Genomic DNA, 25,477 nt, shown 5'->3' with positions numbered 1-25,477 from the left:
GCATATCTCCAACAGCAATATGATCAAGGAGAGTGAAAGCTCTAAGCTTGGGGATGCCCCGGTGGTTCACCCCTGCATATTTTAAGAAGACTCGAGCGTCTAAGCTTGGGGATGCCCAAGGCATCCCCTTCTTCATCGACAACATTATCAGGTTCCTCCCTGAAACTATATTTTTATTCCGTCACATCTTATGTGCTTTGCTTGGAGCGTCGGTTTGTTTTTGTTTTTTTGTTTTGTTTGAATAAAATGGATCCTAGCATTCATTGTGTGGGAGAGAGACACGCTCCGCTGTTGCATATGGACAAATATGTCCTTAGGCTTTACTCATAGTATTCATGGCGAAGGTTGAATCTTCTTCGTTAAATTATTATATGGTTGGAATCGGGAAATGCTACATGTAGTAATTCTAAAATGTCTTGAATAATTTGATACTTGGCAATTGTTGTGCTCATGTTTAAGCTCTTGCATCATATACTTTGCACCCATTAATGAAGAAACACCTAGAGCTTGCTAAATTTGGTTTGCATATTTGGTCTCTCTAAAGTCTAGATAATTTCTAGTATTGAGTTTTGAACAACAAGGAAGACGGTGTAGAGTCTTATAATTTTTACAATATGTCTTTTATGTGAGTTTTGCTGCACCGGTTCATCCTCGTGTTTGTTTCAAATAACCTTGCTAGCCTAAAACTTGTATCGAGAGGGAATACTTCTCATGCATCCAAAATCCTTGAGCCAACCACTATGCCATTTGTGTCCACCATACCTACCTACTACATGGTATTTCTCCGCCATTCCAAAGTAAATTGCTTGAGTGCTACCTTTAAAATTTCCATCATTCACCTTTGCAATATATAGCTCATGGGACAAATAGCTTAAAAACTATTGTGGTATTGAATATGTACTTATGCACTTTATCTCTTATTAAGTTGCTTGTTGTGCGATAACCATGTTTTCTGGGGGACGCCATCAACTACTCTTTGTTGAATATCATGTGAGTTGCTATGCATGTCCGTCTTGTCCGAAGTAAGAGAGATCTACCACCTTAATGGTTAGAGCATGCATATTGTTAGAGAAGAACATTGGGCCGCTAACTAAAGCCATGAATCATGGTGGAAGTTTCAGTTTTGGACATATATCCTCAATCTCATATGAGAACATTAACTGTTGCTACATGCTTATGCATTAAAGAGGAGTCCATTATCTCGTTGTCCATGTTGTCCCGGTATGGATGTCTAAGTTGAGAATAATCAAAAGCGAGAAATCCAAAATGCGAGCTTTCTCCTTAGACCTTTGTACAGGCGGCATGGAGGTACCCCATTGTGACACTTGGTTAAAACATGTGTATTGCGATGATCCGGTAGTCCAAGCTAATTAGGACAAGGTGCGGGCACTATTATTATACTATGCATGAGGCTTGCAACTTGTAAGATATAATTTACATGATACATATGCTTTATTACTACCGTTGACAAAATTGTTTCATGTTTTCAAAATAAAAGCTCTAGCACAAATATAGCAATCGATGCTTTCCTCTTTGAAGGACCTTTCTTTTACTTTTAATGTTGAGTCAGTTCACCTATCTCTCTCCACCTCAAGAAGCAAACACTTGTGTGAACTGTGCATTGATTCCTACATACTTGCATATTGCACTTGTTATATTACTCTATGTTGACAATTATCCATGAGATATACATGTTACAAGTTGAAAGCAACCGCTGAAACTTAATTTTCCTTTGTGTTGCTTCAATACCTTTACTTTGATTTATTGCTTTATGAGTTAACTCTTATGCAAGACTTATTGATGCTTGTCTTTAAGTACTATTCATGAAAAGTCTTTGCTTTATGATTCATTTGTTTACTCATGTCATTACCATTGTTTTGATCGCTGCATTCATTACATATGTTTACAATAGTATGATCAAGGTTATGATGGCATGTCACTCCGTAAATTATCCGTGTTATCGCTTACTCGCTCGGACGAGCAGAACTAAGCTTAGGGATGCCGATACGTCTCCGACGTATCGATAATTTCTTATGTTCCATGCCACATTATTGATGATATCTACATGTTTTATACACATTATATGTCGTATTTATGCATTTTTCAGCACTAACCTATTAATAAGATGCCGAAGAGCCGCTTGTCTGTTTTCTCGCTGTTTTTGGTTTCGAAATCCTAGTAAAGAAATATTCTCGGAATCGGACGAAATCAACGCCCGTGGTCCTATTTTTGCACGAAGCTTCCGGAAGACCGAGGGGAAAGGAAGTGGGGCCACGAGGCGCCGCCACAGCGAGGCGGCGCGGCCCAGCCCTAGGCCGCGCGGCCCCGGCGTGTGGGGCCCTCGTGTGGCCCCCGCGTTTCCCTTCCGCCTACTTAAAGCCTTCGTCGCGAAACCCCCGACACCGAGAGCCACGATACGGAAAACCTTACCGAGACGCCGCCGCCGCCAATCCCATCTCGGGGATTCCGGAGATCTCCTCCGGCACCCCGCCGGAGAGGGGATTCATCTCCCGGAGGACTCTTCACCGCCATGGTCGCCTCCGGAGTGATGAGTGAGTAGTTCACCCCTGGACTATGGGTCCATAGCAGTAGCTAGATGGTTGTCTTCTCCTCATGTGCTTCATTGTCGAATCTTGTGAGCTGCCTAACATGATCAAGATCATCTATCTCGTAATTCTATATGTTGTGTTTGTCGGGATCCGATGGATAGAGAATACTATGTTATTTTGATTATCAATCTATTACCTATGTGTTGTTTATGATCTTGCATGCTCTCCGTTATTAGTAGAGGCTCTGGCCAAGTTTTTGCTCTTAACTCCAAGAGGGAGTATTTATGCTCGATAGTGGGTTCATGCCTCCATTAAATCCGGGACGAGTGACGTAAAGTTCTAAGGTTGTGGATGTGCTGTTGCCACTAGGGATAAAACATTGATGCTATGTCCGAGGATGTAGTTATTGATTACATTACGCACCATACTTAATGCAATTGTCCGTTGTTTTACAACTTAATACCGGAAGGGGTTCGGATGATAACCCGAAGGTGGACTTTTTAGGCATAGATGCATGCTGGATAGCGGTCTATGTACTTTGTCGTAATGCCCAATTAAATCTCACAATATTCATCATATCATGTATGTGCATTGTTATGCCCTCTCTATTTGTCAATTGCCCGACTGTAATTTGTTCACCCAACATGCTATTTATCTTATGGGAGAGACACCTCTAGTGAACTGTGGACCCCGGTCCATTCTTTATATCTGAAATACAATCTGCTGCTATTGTTCTTTACTGTTCTTGCAAACAATCATCATCCACACTATACATCTAATCCTTTGTTACAGCAAGCCGGTGAGATTGAAAACCTCACTGTTTCGTTGGGGCAAAGTACTTTGGTTGTGTTGTGCAGGTTCCACGTTGGCGCCGGAATCTCTGGTGTTGCGCCGCACTACATCCCGCCGCCATCAACCTTCAACGTGCTTCTTGACTCCTACTGGTTCGATTAAACCTTGGTTTCTTACTGAGAGAAACTTGCCGATGTGCGCATCACACCTTCCTCTTGGGGTTCCCAACGGACGTGTCAACTACACGCATCAGGCTTGTCACCAACATGACGAAGACAGAAATCTTCCCGGTGCGCTGTGCGGACATTGACCTACTGGACATCCTCACTGACTTCCCGGCTAAACTGGCCAGTTTCCCTCGAAAATACCTTGGCCTACCTCTCCACTTTCGACACCTCCGAAAGGTCGACCTGCAGCCTCTGATCGACAATATTGCGGGAAAGTTGCCGAGATGGATGGGCAAGAACTTAGCACGGCCAGGAAGAGTCATCCTTGCTAAGACGGTCCTCATGGCTACCGGTATATACCACGCTACGGTCATCCCGCTGCCTAAATGGGCTATAGACAGGATCAACAAGATTGCCAGGACCTTCGTCTGGGCGGGGGACGAGGGAGAACATGCGGCTCAAGGGAAAGCCCTCGTGAATTGGAAAATGGTGTGCAGACCGAAGACTCTGGGGGGCTTGGGAATGCCGGATATTGAAAGATCTGGAAGAGCTTTAAGGCTCCGCTGGCCTTGGCTCCAATGGACTGACCCTGAGCGTACGTACGTGGGCGGGATCAAAGCTTCCCTGTGACGAGACTGACATGGCTCTTTTCAGGGCCTCCACTGTGGTGACCCTGCATACCATGTTGTAGTAATTTGAAGAGAAGTTTGTGAATTATGTCCAATGTGTCATGGAATCAGCTGTCAATCTCAAGGACATGTACCTGTATGAGAGGCCAATATGCGAGACATGCAGGAACAAGAAGGGAAAGGACAGATACCCATGGGCAAAGAAGCAGAGGACCTCGCTCATCAACAGCTTGGACATGGATACGCTCCCGCTTTTAAGGATTCACTTTCCGAGTTTAAGAACCTGACGATGCGCAAACGTTATCTGAATTTGCGTGTGTGTGTCCATCTCTGACATCGATTTGAGACGGTAATGGAATTTAAGATAGAGCCTGTGCTTGATGTTTTGAGCTGGCATCCCAATGTGTTTGCAAGATATATAGCGAGAAGGATTATCCCATCCCAGCAGTACTCCACCCTTCTGGACGTCTGATTGTCTCACGTGTCTTCAGTTTTTGCCATTAGATTTTGGCTCTAATACTGCACCTGGAGCCTTTGCTGAACCATGCTCGTGCTTCATATTTCTTGCGCAAACTTAATAAAATGATACCTGTAACCCGATGGTCTTGGTCTATGTTGCATACTTGCATGAATGCACTATCAATCATCTTTTTTTTTTTTGCATTACCTAATAGTATCACTTTGTTTGTTACATTACTATCTGCTGTAATATAAATAGTTAATGCTGGAAAAATGTGTCGTTTGCTGAATTGCTACGTCATAATGTGCATGAATGCGCTATCAATTATCCTTTTTTGCATTACATGACAAGTTTGCAGCTCACAAGGTGTAACATTCAGGCAGAAAAACATTTCACGGTTTAATAATTATCAATGCACAAACTTGCGTTAGTCTAAAAAAAACGCAATTCACAAGCATAACATTCAGGCAGAACAACATTTCACAGTTTTATGATCACTGACCAAAGTTGTGTTATTAGTCTTAAAACTGCATGGAACCCGACTTAATACGAATGTACATCCAGGTACAGAAGTTACAATTGACATGGTGATTATTACTACACACCTCAGAGCCAATTACAGCTCGTGATCAGCCTGTTTAGTGTCCACACAAGCACGGCGACGCTGATGTTTCCAGAGCTGCTGTAATGAACAAAACTCACTCTACATCCAAACTAGAAAATTTAAGTGCTTTCAAAAATCTGCTACATTGTCAGTGCCTTTAACATAATCATTTAAATATCTTACGAACAAAACTGAAAATAGCATGTAGTAAAGAAAACAGGTAGGCAACCTTTTTTTTTGGAACAAACAAGAAGTTAGTTAGAGTATCTCTTGCCAAAATTCAACATAGCGTGTTGGTTGCCTACTTAAACAGGAGTCAGCTGAAGTTAGTGGAGGGCTGTACACTAGTTCGTGCCTAGGATAATAGCTAAACAAGAAGGAATAGTAACCATGGTCTCTGAAATTTACAACATGCTTAATCTGTAAGGTTACCCGCCATTGCTCCAAACAGAAAATCAAGCTAGCAGCAGTTTAAGCACTGCACTAGCAAGTTGGATACATAATCTATAGTCGTCCAAGCTAGCAGGAAAAAATGGCAAGAAGATTTTTGGCAGCTGTGCTTTCTTTTTGTGTGTAAATGTAAATACGTTTTCCTGTACCTTTGAAAATCGGCTGTGATTTTATGAATCTATAAACATTTTGATACAAAATTGAAGCGCCATAGTCAGTTCGAATACAATTGAATAGTAGTGGATTTTGCACTAGGAAAAAAACCCTCTCGCCCCCCGAGGGCGACGGGGCTCTTCCTCCTGCTGGTGGCCGCTCCTCCTCCCCCCACCCTCTCCCGTCACCGCCATCGGCAAGGGGTCGCCGAGCAAAGCCCGCGTGATGCCAGCGGCGGCAGCTCTTCATTCCCCACGTCACGGAGGCTGGGTCGGGGCCCTTCTCCTCCCTTGTGAGGGTGCTCTTCGGGTGACCATGGTCCGGCTAGGGCTCCAGGAGGTGTTCAGTGGGAGAGCGGGCCGGGTATCTGCTGCGGCTAGGGCTCCAGGAGGTGGAGACGACGACGAGAAGGGGTTCAGTGGCAGCGGCTCTGCGGCCTGCCCATTGCAGCAGGGCGGCCGGAGCTTCACGGGCCCATCTGGCCCTAGCCTGGCCCGACGGGACCTGGTGTGCTCCCGCTACCTTGTCCGGTCTATGACTGCCTCTCGGTGGTGGAAGTGGGTTCCTCCCGCGTGGCTGCGAGGCTGTTGCTCCTCGCCCGACAATGTCATGTATCTCCGTTGTCAAGGCCGTTTTCCAGCTTCACGAAGCGACTGATGATGGCGGCTTCAAGATCATGGTGGCGCATGCTAGTGGGTGGCGAAGTTGGGTGGTGGCGCGCTCCTGGGTGCCAGGGTTTTTTTGTTGTCGGGGCGGGAGAAATCCCTGTCAACTTGGGTGACCCTGACGCGGTGCCACGTTCGTGTGGCACCATTCCTTCCTGAGGGCATCATTGGAATCCCCTGCCCGGCTCGGCTCGCTCTCGCCCCCCCGCGCGGGCGAGAGGGAGCAAACCCTAGCGCCGCCGCCCGCCCTCCCTTCGCCTCCCCCTCCCCTCCGCCGCCGCCGGCGCGTGCCGCCGGGCGTTGCTCGTGCGGTGCCGGCGGCGGCGGCCGGCCATTTCCCGCGCGCGTGGCAAGGAGGCGCGGCACTCGGCGCCCGCGGCGGTGTCCCTAGGCTAGGTGCTGGTCCGGCGCGGCCGGGTGGCTCTCGAGGCGGAGGTGCTGCTCCTTGGCGGGGGGACAGCGAGGTGGCCTGGCGGCGGGGCAGCGAGGTCGCAGGCGGGCGGCTGGCTGCCGCGCCCTCCCAGCCCGGATCCGGGCCATCCGGGCCCCATCCGGGTTGGGGTGGGCTTCCTCGAGTCCGGGTGCTGCTGCTCCCGGAGGTGGAAGTGGGGCGTCGGCGGGGATGGGTGGTGGCGGCGTTGCTCGCCGGCCAGCTGCAGCGTGGCGGCGGAAACTTTACGGGCCAGGCGGGCTTGGCCGGGCCAGTAGGGGCTCGGTGTGTTTCTGCTGGCACGTCCGGTCTGCTACCGCGATGGCGGTGGAGGATGTTCCCTCCCGCGCGGCGGCGGTGCTGCTTCCCCTGACCCTGTTGTGCCCCTCCTTCCCTCGAGGCCTCGTGCCTGGGACCACAGTGTGACGGCGAGGATGGCTTCTTGATCGCGGTGGCGCATGCTGGTTGGTGGCAGTTGGGTGGAGCGCTTCAAGTTGTCTGAGGTGATGGTGGTTTGGGGATCGGGAGAAATCCCTGTCGGCTTGTTCGACGCCGACGCGGCGACGCCTGCGGGTGTCGTCTTTCCTTCCTGAAGGGCGTCGGGGGTACCCTACCCTATGCTCTCCACATACGGGGGGAAACCCTAGGACGAGTCCGGACAGCAGCGGCGTCATCGTCGCCTCCTTGTTGAAGGTGTTGCTTCGTATGCGATGACTCGATGTGCTAGGAAGCGGTGGGACTTCCCGGAGGGCGCAACGATTGCGGGCTATCTTCGTTTTTCGTCAATCTATCGGTGTCGGCATTAGTTTCTTTTATATTTTCTCTCTTCTTTCTTTTGGGCTTGATGTGCTGTTTGCCCCAGCGTTGCTTGCTATCTTGTATCGGTTGGTTACTATATTAATATAGCGGGGCGAAAGCCTATTTCGAGAGAATCCCCTGCCCACTGTACTCTTCGTGCCGAGGAAAACGCTAGGACTGGTCTGGTCCGGGCAGCAGCCCCGGTTGTCATTTCTTTTTTCCCTTTGGACATGTTGTTGCTGTTGCCCTAGCATTTTGTTTGTTCGAATGCTTGTATCGGTGTGGTTGTTATATTAATATAGCGGACGAAAACATGTTTTGAGGGAGTTCGAATACAATTCACATAAATAGGAACAGCTCCAAATCCTAACCGCGTACGAGCAGGGAGCTAGATAGGCTCGTGGAGTCTTCGAGAACACGTAGAGAAGTAGAGAACCCCACCGATTTATCATCGGTCCTCTTTTCTTCCACGCCTCCCTTCTCTCTTTCCCCACACGCGCCATCGCAACGCGACTTTTCCCCGTCCCGATCTCCTCATCAAAACCCTAACAACCACCCCGATCGATCCCCACCAAATCCACCCAAAATTCCCACAAATTATGCTCAATTCCCCCAGATCCTAGCTCCCCCAACCCCCAGATCAACCCCGATGAGCCCCTCACTGCCGGACTACCCGCCGACGCCGCACGCCGCCACGGCGGCGTCGGCGTCCTCACCCGCCGCCGCACCCCTCGCCCCGGGCTTCCGCTTCCACCCAACAGACGAGGAACTCGTCTCCTACTACCTGCGCCGCCGCGCCCGCAGCCTGCCGCTCCGCGCCGACGCGATCGCGGAGGTGGACCTGTACCGCCTCGAGCCCTGGGACCTGCCGCCGCTCTCCCGCATCCGGAGCCGCGACGCGCAGTGGTACTTCTTCGCGCGGCTCGACCGCAAGGTGGCCGGGGCCGGCGCGGGGGGCCGCGGCGGGCCCGGCAACCGCACCAACCGCGCCACGCCGCGCGGGTACTGGAAGACCACGGGCAAGGACCGCGAGGTGCGCCACCGCGGCCGCGCCGTGGGCATGAAGAAGACGCTCGTGTTCCATGCCGGGCGCGCGCCCAAGGGGGATCGCACCAACTGGGTCATGCACGAGTACCGCCTCCTCGACTCCGACGGGCCTCAGGTGCCGCCCGCCTCCTCGACAGGGATTCGTTGGTTTGTTTTGTTCTCGAGGTTGTGATTGCTTGCTTTATAGAGCCTGATTAGTCGCTGGTGATTCATGACTCGGAAGGGCGGTTTTGGTGGATGGATAACCTTTCTAGTGTTACAGTTTAGTTTCTGTAGCCTGGACCGTGAATTCACGCTTGATATGGTAGGTCGTGTGGTTGGCCTCGCTGTTACTGGCGCCGATGATGGACCTCCTATAGTACTTACCAGAGTGGGTTGTTGTAGCTTGATACTCGACCATCTAGCTCTGCAGTTATAGTAGGTCTTGACCAGACAGTTGTGTTTCTGGCTGTCTTCTGCAAGGTCTGCACGCGCAAGGGGCGGGCCTCCTCACCACGGGAGCGGAATTCAGCAAATGCCACTCCAAACCGAAGTGGCGTTTTCCTGGAATCTCAAACTTGGGTGAAGGCCCTTCCCTGAATCACAATCCCTTGACAAAGAAGGGGATGCAATGCGCATCTGAAATAAGAAGGCCAACCTAGAACAACAGCGCATCTGAAATTGTATGATCAGTGGAGACGCTTTTGTTTGTGACTATCTGTCCAAGCAAGGGCATCCCTTGTCACGTGGAATTGTAAGGATGGTCTTCTGAACCTTTTCCTTGTTCCACTTCTATAGCACCCATACTCTTATATGACAGACAGTAAAGTAGATGATCTCTGAATTTGACAATTTTGCTGTTACCTAGTCGGTTGGTTTAGGTTTGGGAAGATGCTTTCAACGCTTGTTATTTCTTCTCCACTTTAATGTTATGCCTATGGTGATAATACTGATTAGTTTTAAGTTAATTCATGCCGTTATCTCACGAATATATATTCCTTGTACTTGATGGCTTATCTAGAAACTGCGACGTTCTTCCTCTTTGGCTCTAGAAAATTAACCCTGTAGTACCAATTCTTGTGTACATTCTGTCACCACATGTTTGTGTGAGCTGTTCCATTTTATTGTGAAAATGCGGAACTCCTTTTGTATTCTTCTGATGTTTATAATATTTCTTCTGGGTTTGCAGGATCTGCATGTGGTGTGTAGAATCTTTCAGAAAGTTGGATCGGGACCGCAGAATGGAGCACAGTATGGTGCACCATACATGGAGGAGGAATGGGAGGAGGAGGATGATGCCATTGAGAACACACCTACCAGTGGTACATCAATTGAAATGGCTGCGATCACAGATACTGCTAGTGCGGAATCAAATGTGGAAGATGAAAATATATTCTCTAACATTAATGAGCTTGTGCAAGTAAGTGCCCATATTTATTAGTCAGCTAGAATTGAAAGCTAGAGCATAATTTAAATGCGACTGTATCTGTATATACACTAAACAATAATAATTGAGGTAATTAGCTACTTACGTGCATTCCTCTTCACTTGGCTGCTGAACCCAACCTCCACTCAAATCAACAGTGACAACTATTTAAATTCCATGCATCCTACAATTCTTTTATTTTTCATGATTGACATTTTTCTGGTCAAATCAATTGTGTGGAAGTTGTTACTGTTATCAACTATATCCAGTGCTCAGTGAAGCATTTTCTACTGTCTTTGCTTAAACACACTGATATTTACTTCGTTGCTGCTTTCCATCATCCAGTCCCAAGAAGTGCTCAACTCATCAGAAATGGCTCATCTACAAGCTCAAGGTTTGAATGAGACTGGTGAGGGCAGCTATGGTGACGGTGATATTTCTATCGACGAGATCTTGCAGAATCCTGTGTCAAATATTAGTTCAGAAAATATAGTCGAACCTGAAGCACAGAATGCTGTCGATGATCACTTCAGTCTTGCAGATTTGTCTGGATACCCAAGTCAAGATGATGGATATGTAGGTCAGGATGGTCCTATCATTTGGAGTGACCCTTCAAATGGTGAGCTGGCAGAATGGCCTCTGAGAACTTACAGTAATCAAAACCAGGCCAATGGAACTCTTAGTGTTGAGGAATTCTTTGACCCAGAGAATGATACCAATACATATTCAGGACAGGAGCAAGCTTGTCCTTCAGATGACCAGAACTTGTATTTGCAAACCAATGGTCTTCCAGGTCCTCAGCAAGTGGATGACAACATGCCGTTTTTTGATGCATCAAGCAATCACAAATGGGAAGATGGGAATGACGATTATCTAAATGTGAATGGCCTTATCTACCCGCCAATTGAGAACGAATCTCTCTTTGACGTGGGAGAGGATCTGATGGCTTACTTCGCTGAAGAGGACGATTTCAAGTTTGATATTTCGGGCTCAGCTGGAGGCTCTGATTCTCAACTTCCAGACATGTTGAACTTTGCCCAAAAGGTATGCTTCATAACAATAACAGTTTTCTTTTACTCCAGCATCCTGAAATAAAAATGTCTGGGCTAAAAAAACCTTCTGCTGGTGATCTTTCAGGATGAAAGTAAGGATGGTTCTACGTTTGATGGGATCTCCACTTTTACAAATGTGAAGGCTCAATATGGCGCATCTTCATCTGGTTCCCGTGGGAACCTGTATCCGGACAGTGCGCTTCCAGGTACCGTTTTAAGACCTTCTGTGTCGTACTTCCAAACTTCTTACAGGCAATTGCTGAATTCACTCTGGATGAACTCATTTGTAAAATTCTGTAAATTTGGTTTCCTCTAGGTGTGCCAATGGATGAGAAGGTTGACAACGACAATAGTTTCAGAAAGCGCTTTATAAGCATGCTCGACTACCCAGCCCCACCTGCAATGGCATCAGAATTCCCACCAACCACAGGAAAATCAGTTGCTGCTCTCAGTGGGGCTAGTTCAGTTGTCCGCGTCACCGCGGGCTTTGTCCAGCATGGTGGCCTCAGTTTCACCGATAACACGGACAGCTGGCCCCTACAGAAACATGTTGACTTCAGTCTACACCTTTCTGTCACCGTGGAGAGCAGCAGCATGTCCACTACCAAATCCATTGGTGGTTTCGATGAGGAGCCAGCTACACGAATGAGCACCGTGCCATCGGTGCTGCGCGGCGGCCTGTACCTTTTCTTCGTCTCGGCGATGATCCTCATGTTGAGCTTCAAAGTAGGGTCCTGTATCTACAGCAGGTAAGTTAAGGAGCTGTTTTTATTTTGGTTTAGTGGGACTATACATGGTGTTCCCTCGATGACACCGAGGGAACTACGAGACAAAGACGGTTTGCTTTTACACGTTTATTATTAGTTGGCATATGATCCTGACTTGGTGAAAGGTATAGTAGCAATAAACTCGAACTGGAGAAAGTACCAATTTGGTGCTGAGACCTTATGCTTCATCTAGGACCTGTAATCTATTCTGTTTATTTGGTTGCCGCTCAGAGGAGGCCTGGAGCCCCTAACGATGTAACTTTAATTATAAAAGTGATTTGATCTCTGTTTTGTGGTGTGTTGATTTTACGATTTGTACCAACTGAAGATGGCAGTTGTTTTCTTATCAGTGCTCTGCACTTGTAGCAGTTGTTTCTAGTGTGCTCATTTCTGCCAATAGTAGTCTTAGCCTTACAATAGGGACGCTTTGGAGCAAGGCTGCCGGGATTGTTTTTCCTGGCAGTTAGTCTCAATTCCTGTCGAAGACTGGGATTTCAGCTTGCGATGATGCAAAACCAGACGCCAACGCCTCCGTTTTTTTTCCTCCAGGCGTGGCTTAAACAGATGTTGGGCGCTAGGGAGGATGATCACGAACGACACAGTGAAGTTGATCGCTTGCCTGATATGGCTGGAGACTGCTGGCCTTAGTGAGAATATATTAAGCACCCAAAGACAATTAGCGTTGGAGAAGCAGGCTCTTACCTGGACGCTGCGAAGTTAATCAATTAATTTTATTTTTTTAAGTGTTCGTACAAGCGTTCTGCTGATGTTCTGCTGCTTGTTCAGTTGTCATTGAACCTCATTGGGTTAAGGCAAATTACGGATGGTGGCCTGGACGATTCTAACTTATGCTGTGTTCTGTAATGGTGGCCTGGACGATTCTAACAGTTTGTAGAAGTGCAAATTATGCTGTGTTCTGTAATGATTTGTTGAACTTAAAAATGAGCTGTTAAAAAAAAAGTATCTTCAGCAGACAGACATAACGTGTCTTGTGCATCCTCCAAGGGAGAACAGTTTTTCTAGTATTTTGAAGGAAAAGTGTAGTAGTAATTGAGATACCCAGATACCATATTTCTTTAAATAAAGAGAGTAGTAATTATATACGTGTACCCTAAACAAGGAACTTGCAGTACACATACTGCTTTCAAAAAGGAAACGGACAGGTATTAAAGCAGATCAAGAACCTTCCAGCGCTTCTGATACTACCCTTTGTGCCGATGGATGTCGGTGCCAGGAGGCGGATGCTTTTCCTCCACAATCTCCATGCTCCATGTCCTCACCTTGATTCCCCAGAATAAAGTTGCCTATGCTGCAAATCCAGCCTATGCTTCAACGGATCTTACAGCTTTCTACCTGGAAAAACCTTCCAGAAGATCGCATGCCCTTGGAGCTCGGCACACTCTGCCGCTTCCTTCATTTCTCATACTGTACACAGGCATGCCAGTCGTCTTCATATGGCAGGGGATGGTGAAGCGTCGCTAGGACATAACTGTGAGGATCGGTTTCGCTCAATGGGCTACGAGTTCTCAGGGAAGACAGTCTGGATGAACTTGAGGAAGCGCTCCGAATAGAACTCGGGGTCGACAGCGGAGATGGAGACGGAGTCGTACTGCATGGACTTGACGGCGTGCTCGATCTTCTTGGTGATGTTGTACTCCTGCAGGATGTCAATGATGCCCAGGTAGAGCACCACGTCATACACCTCGTAGAACGACTTGCTCTCGTCCTCCTTCGGGATCTGCTCGGCCCGGGCAGGCATGTTCACGCCTAGCTGGATCTGAACCCTGCCAAAGGGGACACCAGTTGGTTTAATGTTAAAGAGCAATGAAGTGCGAGGCAAAAGAAGTGATGTGCGTGTTACAGCAATGGTCGAAGAGAAAAAAAGGGCCCTCACCTTGCTGTTCCTGGAAGGAGGAGGTCTACTTCCCCGAATCCAGCAGCAGATGATCGCAGTCGACTTCCCCTTATGTGAGGGCCAACGACCACACTGTTCTCATCGTTGGCTCTTTGAACCAAAACTAACCCTTCTGGGTAGTTGAAAGCATCATCCTCCTGGGCGTCTACACAACATCATTGTCGCAATGAACATCACTTCTCCCAAAAACAGTAACAAGGATTAAACATGGAACTTCAGGAGGTAAATATATCACAGAGAACACACATATTCCTTATAGACATGACTGACAGCTACCTTACTCGACAAGATGTATCCACTATCTAGACCAACTTCACGGGACTGTTATTATTTTGGATGGGTAGGCTGGGCTCATTAAGTATGCATAGCTCACTGTAAGTACTCTCATCCAGAACCCAGTGATGTATAGGTCACTGAAAGTACTCCCATTGAAAACCCAATGACCACCCCCTCTGAAAGACCCAGTGACAATATAAAGACAAAACACAGGCCATGATCCGGCAGTGACACCATAACACCCACAAATAGAACTACTATTTGTGAATAGCCAAAAATAATCTGAAGAACAGGAGTTGGTACTATTCAGTGGCTGCAATGTTCTGTATACTTCTGAGTTAAAAATCGTTGAAATCAAATACAGAACATGTATCCCATGAAAATAGCAACATGTTCATAAAATCCATTTACCGGAAGGTAAAAGTGTGTTTTACCTTCTTCTGAAAGAACAGTTAATCTCTCTGTTGTCATGCTTCGACGATACGATGCACGTGTTCGCAGGTGCTGCGGAGCTCTGTAATGGACACCAAGCAGTAGACTGTAATCCATTATCCTCTGCGACTTCAGGAATTCGCTATCAATTTTTATCTGCCTGAGAAAAAGTGACCATGAAACACTATTGTCAGGTGAAACTTGATCATACTGCATAAGTACTCTCAGGAAGAAAAGCAAACATAACAAAACGCTGCACATTTCCAGGTCAACTGGTGGCAAAATAGTCAAATGTAGTTAAATAGTCAAATGTAGGTGAGTTCTGCACAAAACTTGAAAATGATCACAAGACACGCTGACGCTAACTGCACCGAGAGTTTCTTCATGAATTTTAGATTCATCATATCTGTACTATATTTGCTAACTAAGATATGGTTTTATATTTAAGTACTATACTAACTGCACAGTGATTCAACGGAAATGCGTCACAAAATATAATGCAGTTATGCCACAAAACCATATCTTAGTAAATAGACATCATTTTCAGAGGATGTATGCTCACTTAAGTAAAGCCTCTCGCCAGGAAGGTTCAAGATAAAAGGAATAGTTCAGATCTAAATCCTTCAGAGTTGTGTTCTCATCAATTTCAATTTTGTCAGTAGAACGGCCTAATGATGAACCTTTCAAATCAAATCTCCGGTGGATTCTCAATTCTGTGCAGAACATATTTCCCATTACAACAAAACGGAACTGCAATACCCACATAACAAGAATGGTTACTCCACAATTAAAAATGTGAACAAAGAAAATCTAAAATGAGATGTGCAGATAAGTTGATGATCATTACCTTTTGACCACTAGAAGGTTTTACCCTGTGCAGGCCAAAAAACTTGGTTATGAGGGTGTTCTCATAAGTATGGACATGATGATAATATTTTGGAAGCATTCGTAAGAGAACCTACAGGATCATACAGAGTGATGAACATTCAAATTGTGCTACTGCTGCAGATATCTAAATAATTAAACCACTGGAAAAGCTACAATGCATAATTTCCTAGAACAACTTATATATATTCTCTGAAGACCAGATAGAAAAAAGAACCTGCACTTCAGATTTCCGGAGAGTCTTAATCATGAACCTATCATCTTGTGATAGGAAAAATACACTCCCACTCTTTCCAGGAGAAGATAGCTCCCTAAGTGCAGCATTTCCACATATCGAGATCATATAATCTGCAGCATCAATCTTGAACATCTCTCTCAAATTTCTACATAAATGAAAGGACTGTTTATAGTTTATAAATGCAGCAGAAAGAGGACTAAGAATTTGAAAAATAATGATCAGAGAAACATTATGAGGGGGTTTAGAAGTCCAAATGAACAATGTTAGGTAAGTGCATAAACTCAAAAGACCACATGAATCTGCAGAGAATAAGGAGGATTCATGTGGTCTTTTGAGTTCGTGCACTTACATACATACATACATACATACGCGCATACAAGTAATCCATAGTATAACAAACCTGAAAACCATTGGACAATAGTCTTTCCATTTAAAATCTTCTGCAGGATGCGAAGGAGTAAGTCGTGATCCTTCTTTTGGGAAGTTCATCCAGAAACTTGCTCTTGGACCAAAATCTGAAGCACGGACTTCACGTTTTTGAATTGGTGTTATCTTTCCAACTGTGTACCTAAGTACAATAGCACAATGAACATTATAGAGTATATACTTATGGATACCAGATGTTTCAACATCATGCTCTGATATCAATTTCTTTTACCATGAATATGTCCAATCAGTTCTAAGCAAGCATTAAAGCTACTGTTACAAAGTGCAAACGTCCCTAGCCTAACCTAGAGATCTAGAAACCACTACCAACTAGCACATCAGCTAAATCTTGCACTGTTAATTTTCAGAAGCATATAATTTGTGGTAAATTTTTTGCTAGACTGAACTATAAATTTCATTAGAATGTATTGATGTAGACCACTAGAGGGGCTTGTAATTGTGCTATTTTTCTTTTACCAGACAATGCAACACCAAACAGTGCCACGAAATGTGAGCTATTTATCATGGGTATATTGAACAACAGGAGCAACAATTGGGTGCATACCTGATACCAAGCTGCAAACTTAGCATTAGATCATAGCTTCTATGCCCCTTAATTATGGCCTCTCCAGGTTTTTTTGTTTCTCTAACCATCTTCTTCTGGCGGCGCTTTGTCTTCTTGGATGAGCCCGAGAAACTCCTGTCAATTACTACCTCACTGATTAGAACACCTTGCATGTATTCCCTTTCAAGCATAGGCATCTCAGAATCATCAATGTTTTCAGAGCCTTCTAGACCAGAGGTTTCACTATTTTCATTTCCGATGAACTTTTCAATAGCCACCTCAAGGCTCCACCTTCTTTCCAAGGACACATTCTTCGAACGGGATTGCTCGCCCGAGTTCCTTCTAGATGAAGCACCTGAAGATTCCCGATTTATACCAACCTTCATGTTTCCCATGTCCACTGACGAAGAGTGAAGTATGCGTGAACCATGATTCTGCCTTCTTAGGTCAGGCAGCACACCTCTGTTCCTTAGACTATTGATGTACATCTCATCATTAACAGGAACTCTGCATCCCCTTGGATACAATGTGCCTTTCCCATCCTTCAGTCCCCTGGTCCAGGTTCCAACATAGTACCCACAATCATCCCAGGTATAGATACCATAACCATGCATCATGCCATCCAACCAGTTACCTTCGTACGAATCCCCATTCTTCCAAGTAAAAGTTCCCTTTCCAGACATCTTGCCATTCTTCATATTGCCGGTATAACTGTTCCCATTTTGCCACGTATACTTCCCATGACCTTGTATTTCGCCCTGAATCCAAGAACCTTGGAACATGTCTCCATTAGGATACGTCTGGCATCCGAGACCATGCTTACGGTTCAACTTCCACCGTCCCTTGTAAACGATGCTATCCTGCCCAATATACGTGCCTTCCCCATATATGTACCCACCAGCATACTCGCCCTCATAGGTAGCTCCAGATGGCCACAGCGTCTTCCCTTGCCCGTGCCTCATCCCCCTCCTCCACTCGCCATCGTAAATACAGCCATCTGACCAGGTATACCGCCCCGAACCCTCTGGCGTGCTCCCCAACAATGTACCGGAATAGCTATCACCGCTGGGGAGCCTGATGTTTGTAACCCTGAAACCAGCGTTTGTGTCTGGAGCGTGCGGATCCTGGCCATTTGCCAAAGTTGCCAGCACCTCGCTCTCGATGTTGCAACTGGCGCCGCGGAACAGATCGACTCTTTCAGAGTGGGAGATCACTGCTGGCTCATTTCGGAGAGCCACGGGGGCTGTCATGCATAACCCCGCGGGGTGACTGATCGGCAAAGACGAGGGAGATAAATCCAAAGCTCAATCTGCAGAGAAGGCCAGACGAGATGCGTCAGTAATACTTACAGTAGCTACTAGAACTAGCATCTGCCCAGTGAAACGAACAGCGAAATTTGTGTGGAGTATTCTCATGAGATAGTTATAGGATGAAACTAGCGTACATCGAGGCTGAATCCGACAATGGAGCGCAGGAAAAAAAAAATGCACATCTCTATCTACACACCGACTTACGAGCAGACACAGCATCAAAAGCCCACGCATAGCATCGAAACCGCTCACACTCCCATATCACAAACGGAAAACATGTCGTCGATAACAAAACTAAGTGGTGTGGATGCTCCAGCAAACCAGAGCACCGATGTTGGTTGCTGGAGATACTAGAACTAAGGCCTGTCCAGTGAGAGCAAGAGTCAATAATACTCTGTTGATGTTTTTCTCATGACACAGCGATATGGTGAAACTAGTGTTCACCATGGCTGCAACGGACAATCGAGCACGGAAAGTTGAGCCAAAGCTGTACAGCACAGCACCAGCACCAGCACGCATGTCTGGAATTCTGAATGCACGAATGGCACGCGCGCCCCGAGCAGAGAACAATTCAATCGATCACAAGCTTCAGAAACCAAACTAAAAAAAATATGCCGTAATGCGCAACCCAGCATAGAAACATGAGCAGGAAAGTTGCGCAGCAAAGACATATGGAGAGGCTCCTATATCTATCTACACACCGGCTGTTAAGCAAGTCCTCATGAACGAAAGCCCAGCGGATCTCCCAACTCCTGTACGGAATAGGATTTGATTAACGCCGTCAATCCAGAATCGAGCTGAGCCGTGTGCGTGCCGATGTTGAAGCGAATCGGAGCAGGAAGAACAAATAGTTGGAGACAAATCACAACCAAAAAAGCACCAGCAGGCAGCAGCAGTACTAACTAGTACTAGTAACTGATAGGACCATAGGACCACCACTAACCCACCACTGGATCGTATTACAACATCCGTACCGAAACATTATCCGAGAAACAGAGGTGCTCGTGCAGACAAAACACATACCGGCGACGCGATTAGCTACGTAGCTTCCCGTGGACTGAACTCTAGTCTAGACCTCGCTCGCGGAGGAACGCGAGCTGCCGGAGAATCGCAGCGGGGAGCAGTAGCGGACGCCGAATTAGGCCCCGCGCGAGACGGCGCGGCTGATTAGGAGCAGGACCGATTCAGTCAGCACCGGCGAGCGCGGGGAGGGGGCGAACCGACCGCCGCGACCAGGTCCCCGTCGGAGGCAAAAGCGGATCGAACAAGCGTGCGGGGCGGGCGCAAGCAAGCGAGGAGGGGTTGTGCCGTACCGTAGCGGCGACGAGCCGAGCCGTCCGCACGCGGCGCGCGCGCGCGCGACGGGGAATCCGGGGGCGGCGGCGGAAGACGCCGGCGACGACGACGCGTGAGGGGAGGAGGAGGAAGACGGGAGCTGATCGATCGACGGATCGAGTAGAAACTTGAGAGCGGAAGGGCGACGTGAGTGTGAAACGTCGAGTAGTAGTAGCTGTTGTCCGCTGGATCTTTTGAGGCCGCCCGCCCGCCCGTCGGTAATTAATTAACTGACAGTGGCATGATTAACTGATTAGATTAGTTCGTGATGGGATTTGGGGCTGTGTTATTGAATGATGGTGGGTTTATGCTGCTTGGGGTCGGAGGATCCAGGGTCTGTCCGCTAGCTTCTGTCCAGATCTTGAGCTGTACTTTATTTTATTTTTATTTTCTGGGCACCGCCCAAAGCTGATACTAGCAAAAACCAGTGTAACAAAAATTACTAAAAGGAGTTACACAGCTCCTCTCCTCGGTGGACGGTTGACTGTTGACTCACTCTGATAGCTTTCCATCACAAATAAATAAGAGCTCGGTCGGCGAGGTCGGCCTATCTGATGTAACCATCCGGCTTGCAAAGTCTAATTTGTTTGACATTGCGATCAACTATGATAATCTTGCTTGTCTGCTCTGTTTTTTTTATTTCTTTGGTTTGTCTTTCTTTTGAAAGAAATTGTGGCTGCTTTTTTTTTATTTTTCTTATGAAATAAACACAATGCAACATAATTCCAATAAATCAATGTCCGTTTGCAGTGGCCGTCTTCTTTTGTTTCATCCCAAACCTTGTATATGTGGAGAATAAGAGCATCTCCAGTCGCGTCCCCCAAACCGTCCCCAAAGGGATTTGGGGCGCGCCGGACAAAAAAAGCGTTCCAGCCGCGTCCCCCAAAGCCCTTTTTTGTCCGGCGCGCCCCTATACGGTGTCCGGCGCCCGAGCCCGTCCCCGTCCCACAGGGGACGCACCGGGCACGCCGGACACAACGAAATGAGAGGCGAGGAGGCGCGGGGCCGACGCGTCGGCGGCACGATTAATTTTAACCTAACCGTCGCCTACCTCGCGACGGAAGTTATTCGCGCGCAGCGGCATCTTTGCCTTAATGGCGACGGAGGGGCGGGCGAGACGTCTCGTCGGTCGCTGCCGCGCGCCTCCACGCGTCGCCGGCGTTCGCACGCCACCGCCCGTTCCCGCGCGATCTTCCCGCCTCTTCTCGTCCGTTCCCGCGCTTTCTTCCCGACGCCGGCGTCTATAAAAGGTCTCCCGGCTCATCAATGGTAGCCACCACACCCCGCCGGCAACAAACACAGCCCTCGTCGCTCCACGGCCGTCTCCTCCATCACCGAGTGGCAATGGCGAACCGCCCGGCGATGGCCACTTCCCTCCACCGCCGTCTCCTCCATTGACGAGCCGGCGGCGGCGTGCGGCACTCGAGGAGGCACTCGAGGAGGAGGCCCGCCGGCGGCGTGAGGCGCGAGCAGGCGGCGGATCTAGCGGCGTTCTCCGCCCTCGCCTCCGCGGCCGAGGAGGCCGCGGCGGCAGCGGCGTGGCGAGAGCGACGGTGCGACACCGTTGCGGCGTTCGACGCCTCGACGGGACAAGAGGCGCGACGGCGCCGTGCACGGGAGGAGATGGAGCAGCGATGGGCCGACGAGCGCCGGCGCCAACGCGATGAGCGGCAGGCGCCGTTCCGTGAACGGCGTGACTCGATCGAGCGCCGGCGGCGTGAGTCGATCGAGCTCCGGCAGCGAGCGACGGCGGAGGAGCGTCGACGGCGGGAGTCGGCGCTCACGGCGCTATGGGGAGGCGGGCGGAGCGGTTGGCGGCGGCCGACGCGTTTGCGGCGGCGATGATGGAGGCGCCAACGGATGTGGAGGAGGAGGCGCCAATGGAGGAGGAGGCCGAGGCGGAGGAGACCGAGGTGGAGGACGACGACGACGACGACGAGTTCGACTGGTCCGACGACGACGCCCCGCACCCGGACGAGACGGCCGATCAGCAACGCGCCCTCGTCGAGTCCTTCGAGTCGGAGAAGAAGCTCCAGGAAAACCTTTATTTTCGTGCACAAATATTCATTTGGATGAAAACCTTTATTTTCGTTTTCATTCAAACCTTTATTTTCGTGCACAAAGGTTTAGATGAAATCTAGCCGTTTTCATTCAAATTTTGTAATATATAATCAAAATTGAATAAAAACCTTTATTTTCGTGCACAAATATTCATTTGGGGGCGGCGTTTGGAGGACGCGGCTGGGGAGCGACGTCCCCCAAACGCGGCACGAACAAAACACGTCCCCCAAACGCTCGATCCGGCGCGGTTTGGGGAACGGTTTGGGGGACGCGACTGAAGATGCTCTAAGAGAAACCGGCACATCTATACCGCCAAGTAGCTTGCCTATGCATAGAGAGGGTCCCCAATGTTTTACGGAATAATGATGCATCACACTCTATACAGTTGTCCGCTCTATACAGCATACCCTAAAAATATGTGTATTAAATTATTAATTATTTATACTTTTATAAATAAGTAAGTTCCAAAAATAATCGTGCCTTGAGTGGACAGTCAAAAAGATTCTTCCAAGGTGCACTTCATCACATGCTATGGAGAAGGAGACTATCATGGGTCACGGGACCATACATGTATATATACTTCCTCGGAAGAATTTTCTTTATATGCTGCTCCGATCGAGTATTATATCTTGTATTTGAGTTTCCGACTTTGTTTATCCCGTCCGATGCATCCTATTGGCAGTGGGTCAACTTGCCTCGCCTCACCCAGAGTCAAACCCTACCATCAACATAGAAGAAATAACCAACTCATCATGAGCCTACAAGCCCGTTGTCGAACTTTCCAAGCAGCAACCTACAAGCATGTGTCGACATCGTAACTGGCCATACTGGGAGTAACATAACATCATGACACTAGTCTAGCTTAGTATCTTTATACTGAGTGATGTCATATGAATAGTGTCATAAAAGAGTTTATTTGTTAGTGTGTAGATTCATTTTGTCTTGAAGAACGCTATGTTATGGCACATAGGGTTGTTAATCTGTCCCGATAACAATTTTGCATTGGTCCATGTGTAGTTGTGTTGTTAGGAACTTAGGATAATCACACCACTACACTGTTAAACTATGCATGATTTGGTAACGGAGGAAACAAAATTAGATGATCCGAAACCTAAAAAAAAGAAGGCCGGCACCGATCTTAAGGCCGGATGTACACCTTTCAATACACATAGTGGACAACTATGGATCGGCATTATGTGAAGATATTTTGCTGCTACGAATGGAGCGCGTGTGTACAATATTCCTGAAGCGACAAGCTGCCAGATAAAAAAATGAAATTAAGATTTATGCTATTTTTATTAATTTAGTATCAGCGTCACCGTTATAATCTAAAGAAACGCATGCCACACTAACATACTAGCTAGAGCAATGCCATGTATGTATGTTGCATGTACATTACATACATACCTAGGGATGAAATGACTTAAAATTGTTGGGAAGTATACTAATTATACTTAGGACGGTTACTACTAGTTTTTGTTAACTACGATGGAACCAGTAAAACCCATCGTGACAGCGACATTCCAATCAACCGTTAATTTCTCAGTTGTCCAGCTGCCACTTCCTAGCCATTTGTCCAGACAAGTATCTCTTGCGAGATTGGAATACACAATCATAACAGAGCTTTCGCGGCAACAAATAAAATAATCACAACAGAGCTAGCGACCACCACACCTGGTGGTTAATTGAACGATTGGATCAAGGGATGTGCTAAATATATTTAGCTACATCTTGCCAAAAGAATTGAGCAAGCTAGCTAGAGAAAACCGGAAATATATTTTTTGAGACAAAAACAAAAGTTCCAGTCTGTTAATTAAGAAGAAGAAAGATGTTTAGATAATTAACGGAAAACTAGGCGAAAATCATTACAACAAATCGCGAGGGACATGCAACTTTTCGACCGACTAGATAAACCAACAAACTCTCTCAACTTAGTTCAACCTTGGACTGAGGACACTTGGGTCACCACGCCACGAACAAGACCAACAACCCGGATCCAGTCTATCAAGCAATTGCGAAAGCTTTTCTTGGGATGCTCCCCTTCTTTCTTTTGCTCCAGGGAGATTTTTCCATCTTCCTGATTATGCCCTTCAAAGCCTTTATCACCAAGACACAAACAATCTCCTTGCCATATCTAAGGCTAGCCGCCTCCAACCTAATGATACTGCCTAAAAAATATATGTGGTGCATGCAACGATGCAAAGGCAAGAAACGGGAACAAAGTGTGCATAAACAAGTAACTTGGAACAAGGTACACACAAGCAAGCAAAATATTCGGTTGTTGGAAAGGAAGATGCAGAAGGTATTGATCCCATATAGTATACGGCTCAAGTTGCTCCATCTGGGAATAATATCTAGACCTAGATAGTATTTAGAAACGAAAAGAGATTATATTTTCGTTTGTGTACTATACGGAATGACGCTATCATCTTCACTTTTGGGGAAATGAAATATGGATAATTAATAATGGGCACTTTGCAGCACCCACATGCAATTTTGTATTTGGCGTTACTTAAATAATTAATAATGTATGGTTGTATGTATCAACTGCCGCATAGACCAGGTCATCCTCGTCGAAAAAATATGGCAGACATACGTATTCTGACCCCAAACTATAATGCACAGGTACATGTATAACCTTTCTCTCTTTTTTCCCATGTGGTTTCTGGAATTGATTGGTACACGGTAGGTGTCCCTGATTTTGTCGGCAAGTATCTTTATATTTATGAAAGTTATGTGTCAATATTCAGATACCATACTCATAATTTATATTGAAAAATACCTTTTCATGGTACAAATTTTTATTTGTATCTAATATTCTAATTGAATATACTGTTCAAAGATTGTGTCGACACACAGAACAATACCTCTGGAAGAATAATAGAGAAAGTATATATTAACACTATGTATCCATTTTCGAAAGTATGTATTAACACTATGTATCCATTAGCAATGATAATCTGAATCAAGCCGAACTAAATATCAGCTGCTGCAAGGTAGGAAAAGATGAATGTATCCGTCCAAGAATAAAATAAATACACCGATGTTAACTACCATGGCCTGAAACCATCATGGAACTTCCGTGCTTAGTTAGAACAACTACTTCTCATCTCCTAAACTAGATAAGATTTTCTGGATATTCTCATTATCTCAACTTTGTTTTGTCTCGTTCGATGCATCCTATTGGCAGCGGATCAACTCGCCTCGCCCTGGATCAAGACTCAAGAGTCAAACTCTTCCTTCAGCGGACAGAAACAGAGAATCATTGGACCACATGCCATGCTATGTGGATATATGAAAATCGCTAAAGCACAATGGCTGTTAATCATTCAAGCAAGGGTCGATATCATAGCATTAATCTCCATCGCTAGAAAGGTTTGATTGATGCAAGATCAGGTTTAGGACCAAGTTAACTATGTAGCGATGCATGATTAAGACATGCGTCGTAAACCTAATTGGTCCAACATTTCACACCATCCGAGGAATATCTCATGCATGCACATGCATAGGCGGACCCAGATAATTTCCGAAGCCTGGGCCAGCCGAAGTGTGGCAAAAAAAATCTCATACAAATCAACTAGCATACACATCAGATAGGGAAAATAAACCTTCAACACGAGTTTTCATGTATAAAGATGGTCATGGTACATAAAAATGCATAATAACACATGCAAATGTTCATCGGTACTAAATACGTGATTTTTAACATTTAACAACGATGGACCAAAAAGCTTAAATGTTTATCTGTACTATACAATATTGAAACTCGAACGCTTGACCCAAAAGCACACATGTCCAAATACACCCAGAAGACTACACAATAAAGAAAATTTGAGTTAGGAAATTATAAGATGGTACCTCCGGAAAATTCACAATTGGTTGTGTTGGACCCTTCAAAAGATAAGCTCTTCTCACTTCTTCTTGAACATCCGGATGGTAATCACTAATTTTTTGTCGAAGAGCGGGATCACAAACTATATCATCTGGATTAAAAACATGCATCTCCACCTCATGTGCTGGGTTGTGGACCTTCTTGTTGTGGTAAGCTTCTTGGGTCAACCAAAAA

At 46.7% G+C, this 25,477-nt stretch overlaps 2 protein-coding genes across 2 annotated transcripts; one reads left to right on the top strand and one right to left on the bottom strand.

The window, feature by feature from the left end:
- Positions 1–8,128: 8,128 nt before the first annotated feature.
- Positions 8,129–12,254, top strand: LOC124693490 (NAC domain-containing protein 78-like). Its single transcript, XM_047226962.1, has 5 exons — positions 8,129–8,859; positions 9,913–10,143; positions 10,495–11,193; positions 11,287–11,407; positions 11,518–12,254. Exons 1-5 carry the CDS (start codon positions 8,347–8,349, stop codon positions 11,952–11,954), a joined length of 2,001 nt encoding a protein of 666 aa, XP_047082918.1. The 5' UTR covers positions 8,129–8,346; the 3' UTR covers positions 11,955–12,254.
- A 753-nt stretch (positions 12,255–13,007) lies between these two features.
- LOC124693489 (phosphatidylinositol 4-phosphate 5-kinase 9) lies at positions 13,008–19,365 on the bottom strand. Its single transcript, XM_047226961.1, has 9 exons — positions 19,329–19,365; positions 16,706–18,014; positions 16,115–16,282; positions 15,694–15,859; positions 15,439–15,549; positions 15,154–15,341; positions 14,594–14,751; positions 13,863–14,028; positions 13,008–13,752 (listed from the first exon to the last, which is right to left on the bottom strand). The coding sequence occupies exons 2-9, from the start codon at positions 17,953–17,955 to the stop codon at positions 13,485–13,487; spliced, it is 2,475 nt and encodes an 824-aa protein (XP_047082917.1). The 5' UTR covers positions 17,956–18,014; positions 19,329–19,365; the 3' UTR covers positions 13,008–13,484.
- Between the last annotated feature and the right edge of the window lie 6,112 nt (positions 19,366–25,477).

The sequence above is a fragment of the Lolium rigidum genome, chromosome 2, assembly GCF_022539505.1.
Source record: "Lolium rigidum isolate FL_2022 chromosome 2, APGP_CSIRO_Lrig_0.1, whole genome shotgun sequence".
NCBI classification, from domain to species: Eukaryota; Viridiplantae; Streptophyta; class Magnoliopsida; order Poales; family Poaceae; genus Lolium; species Lolium rigidum.
Note: the sequence above shows the minus strand (reverse complement) of the source record. Positions and strands in the feature narration are given on the sequence as shown.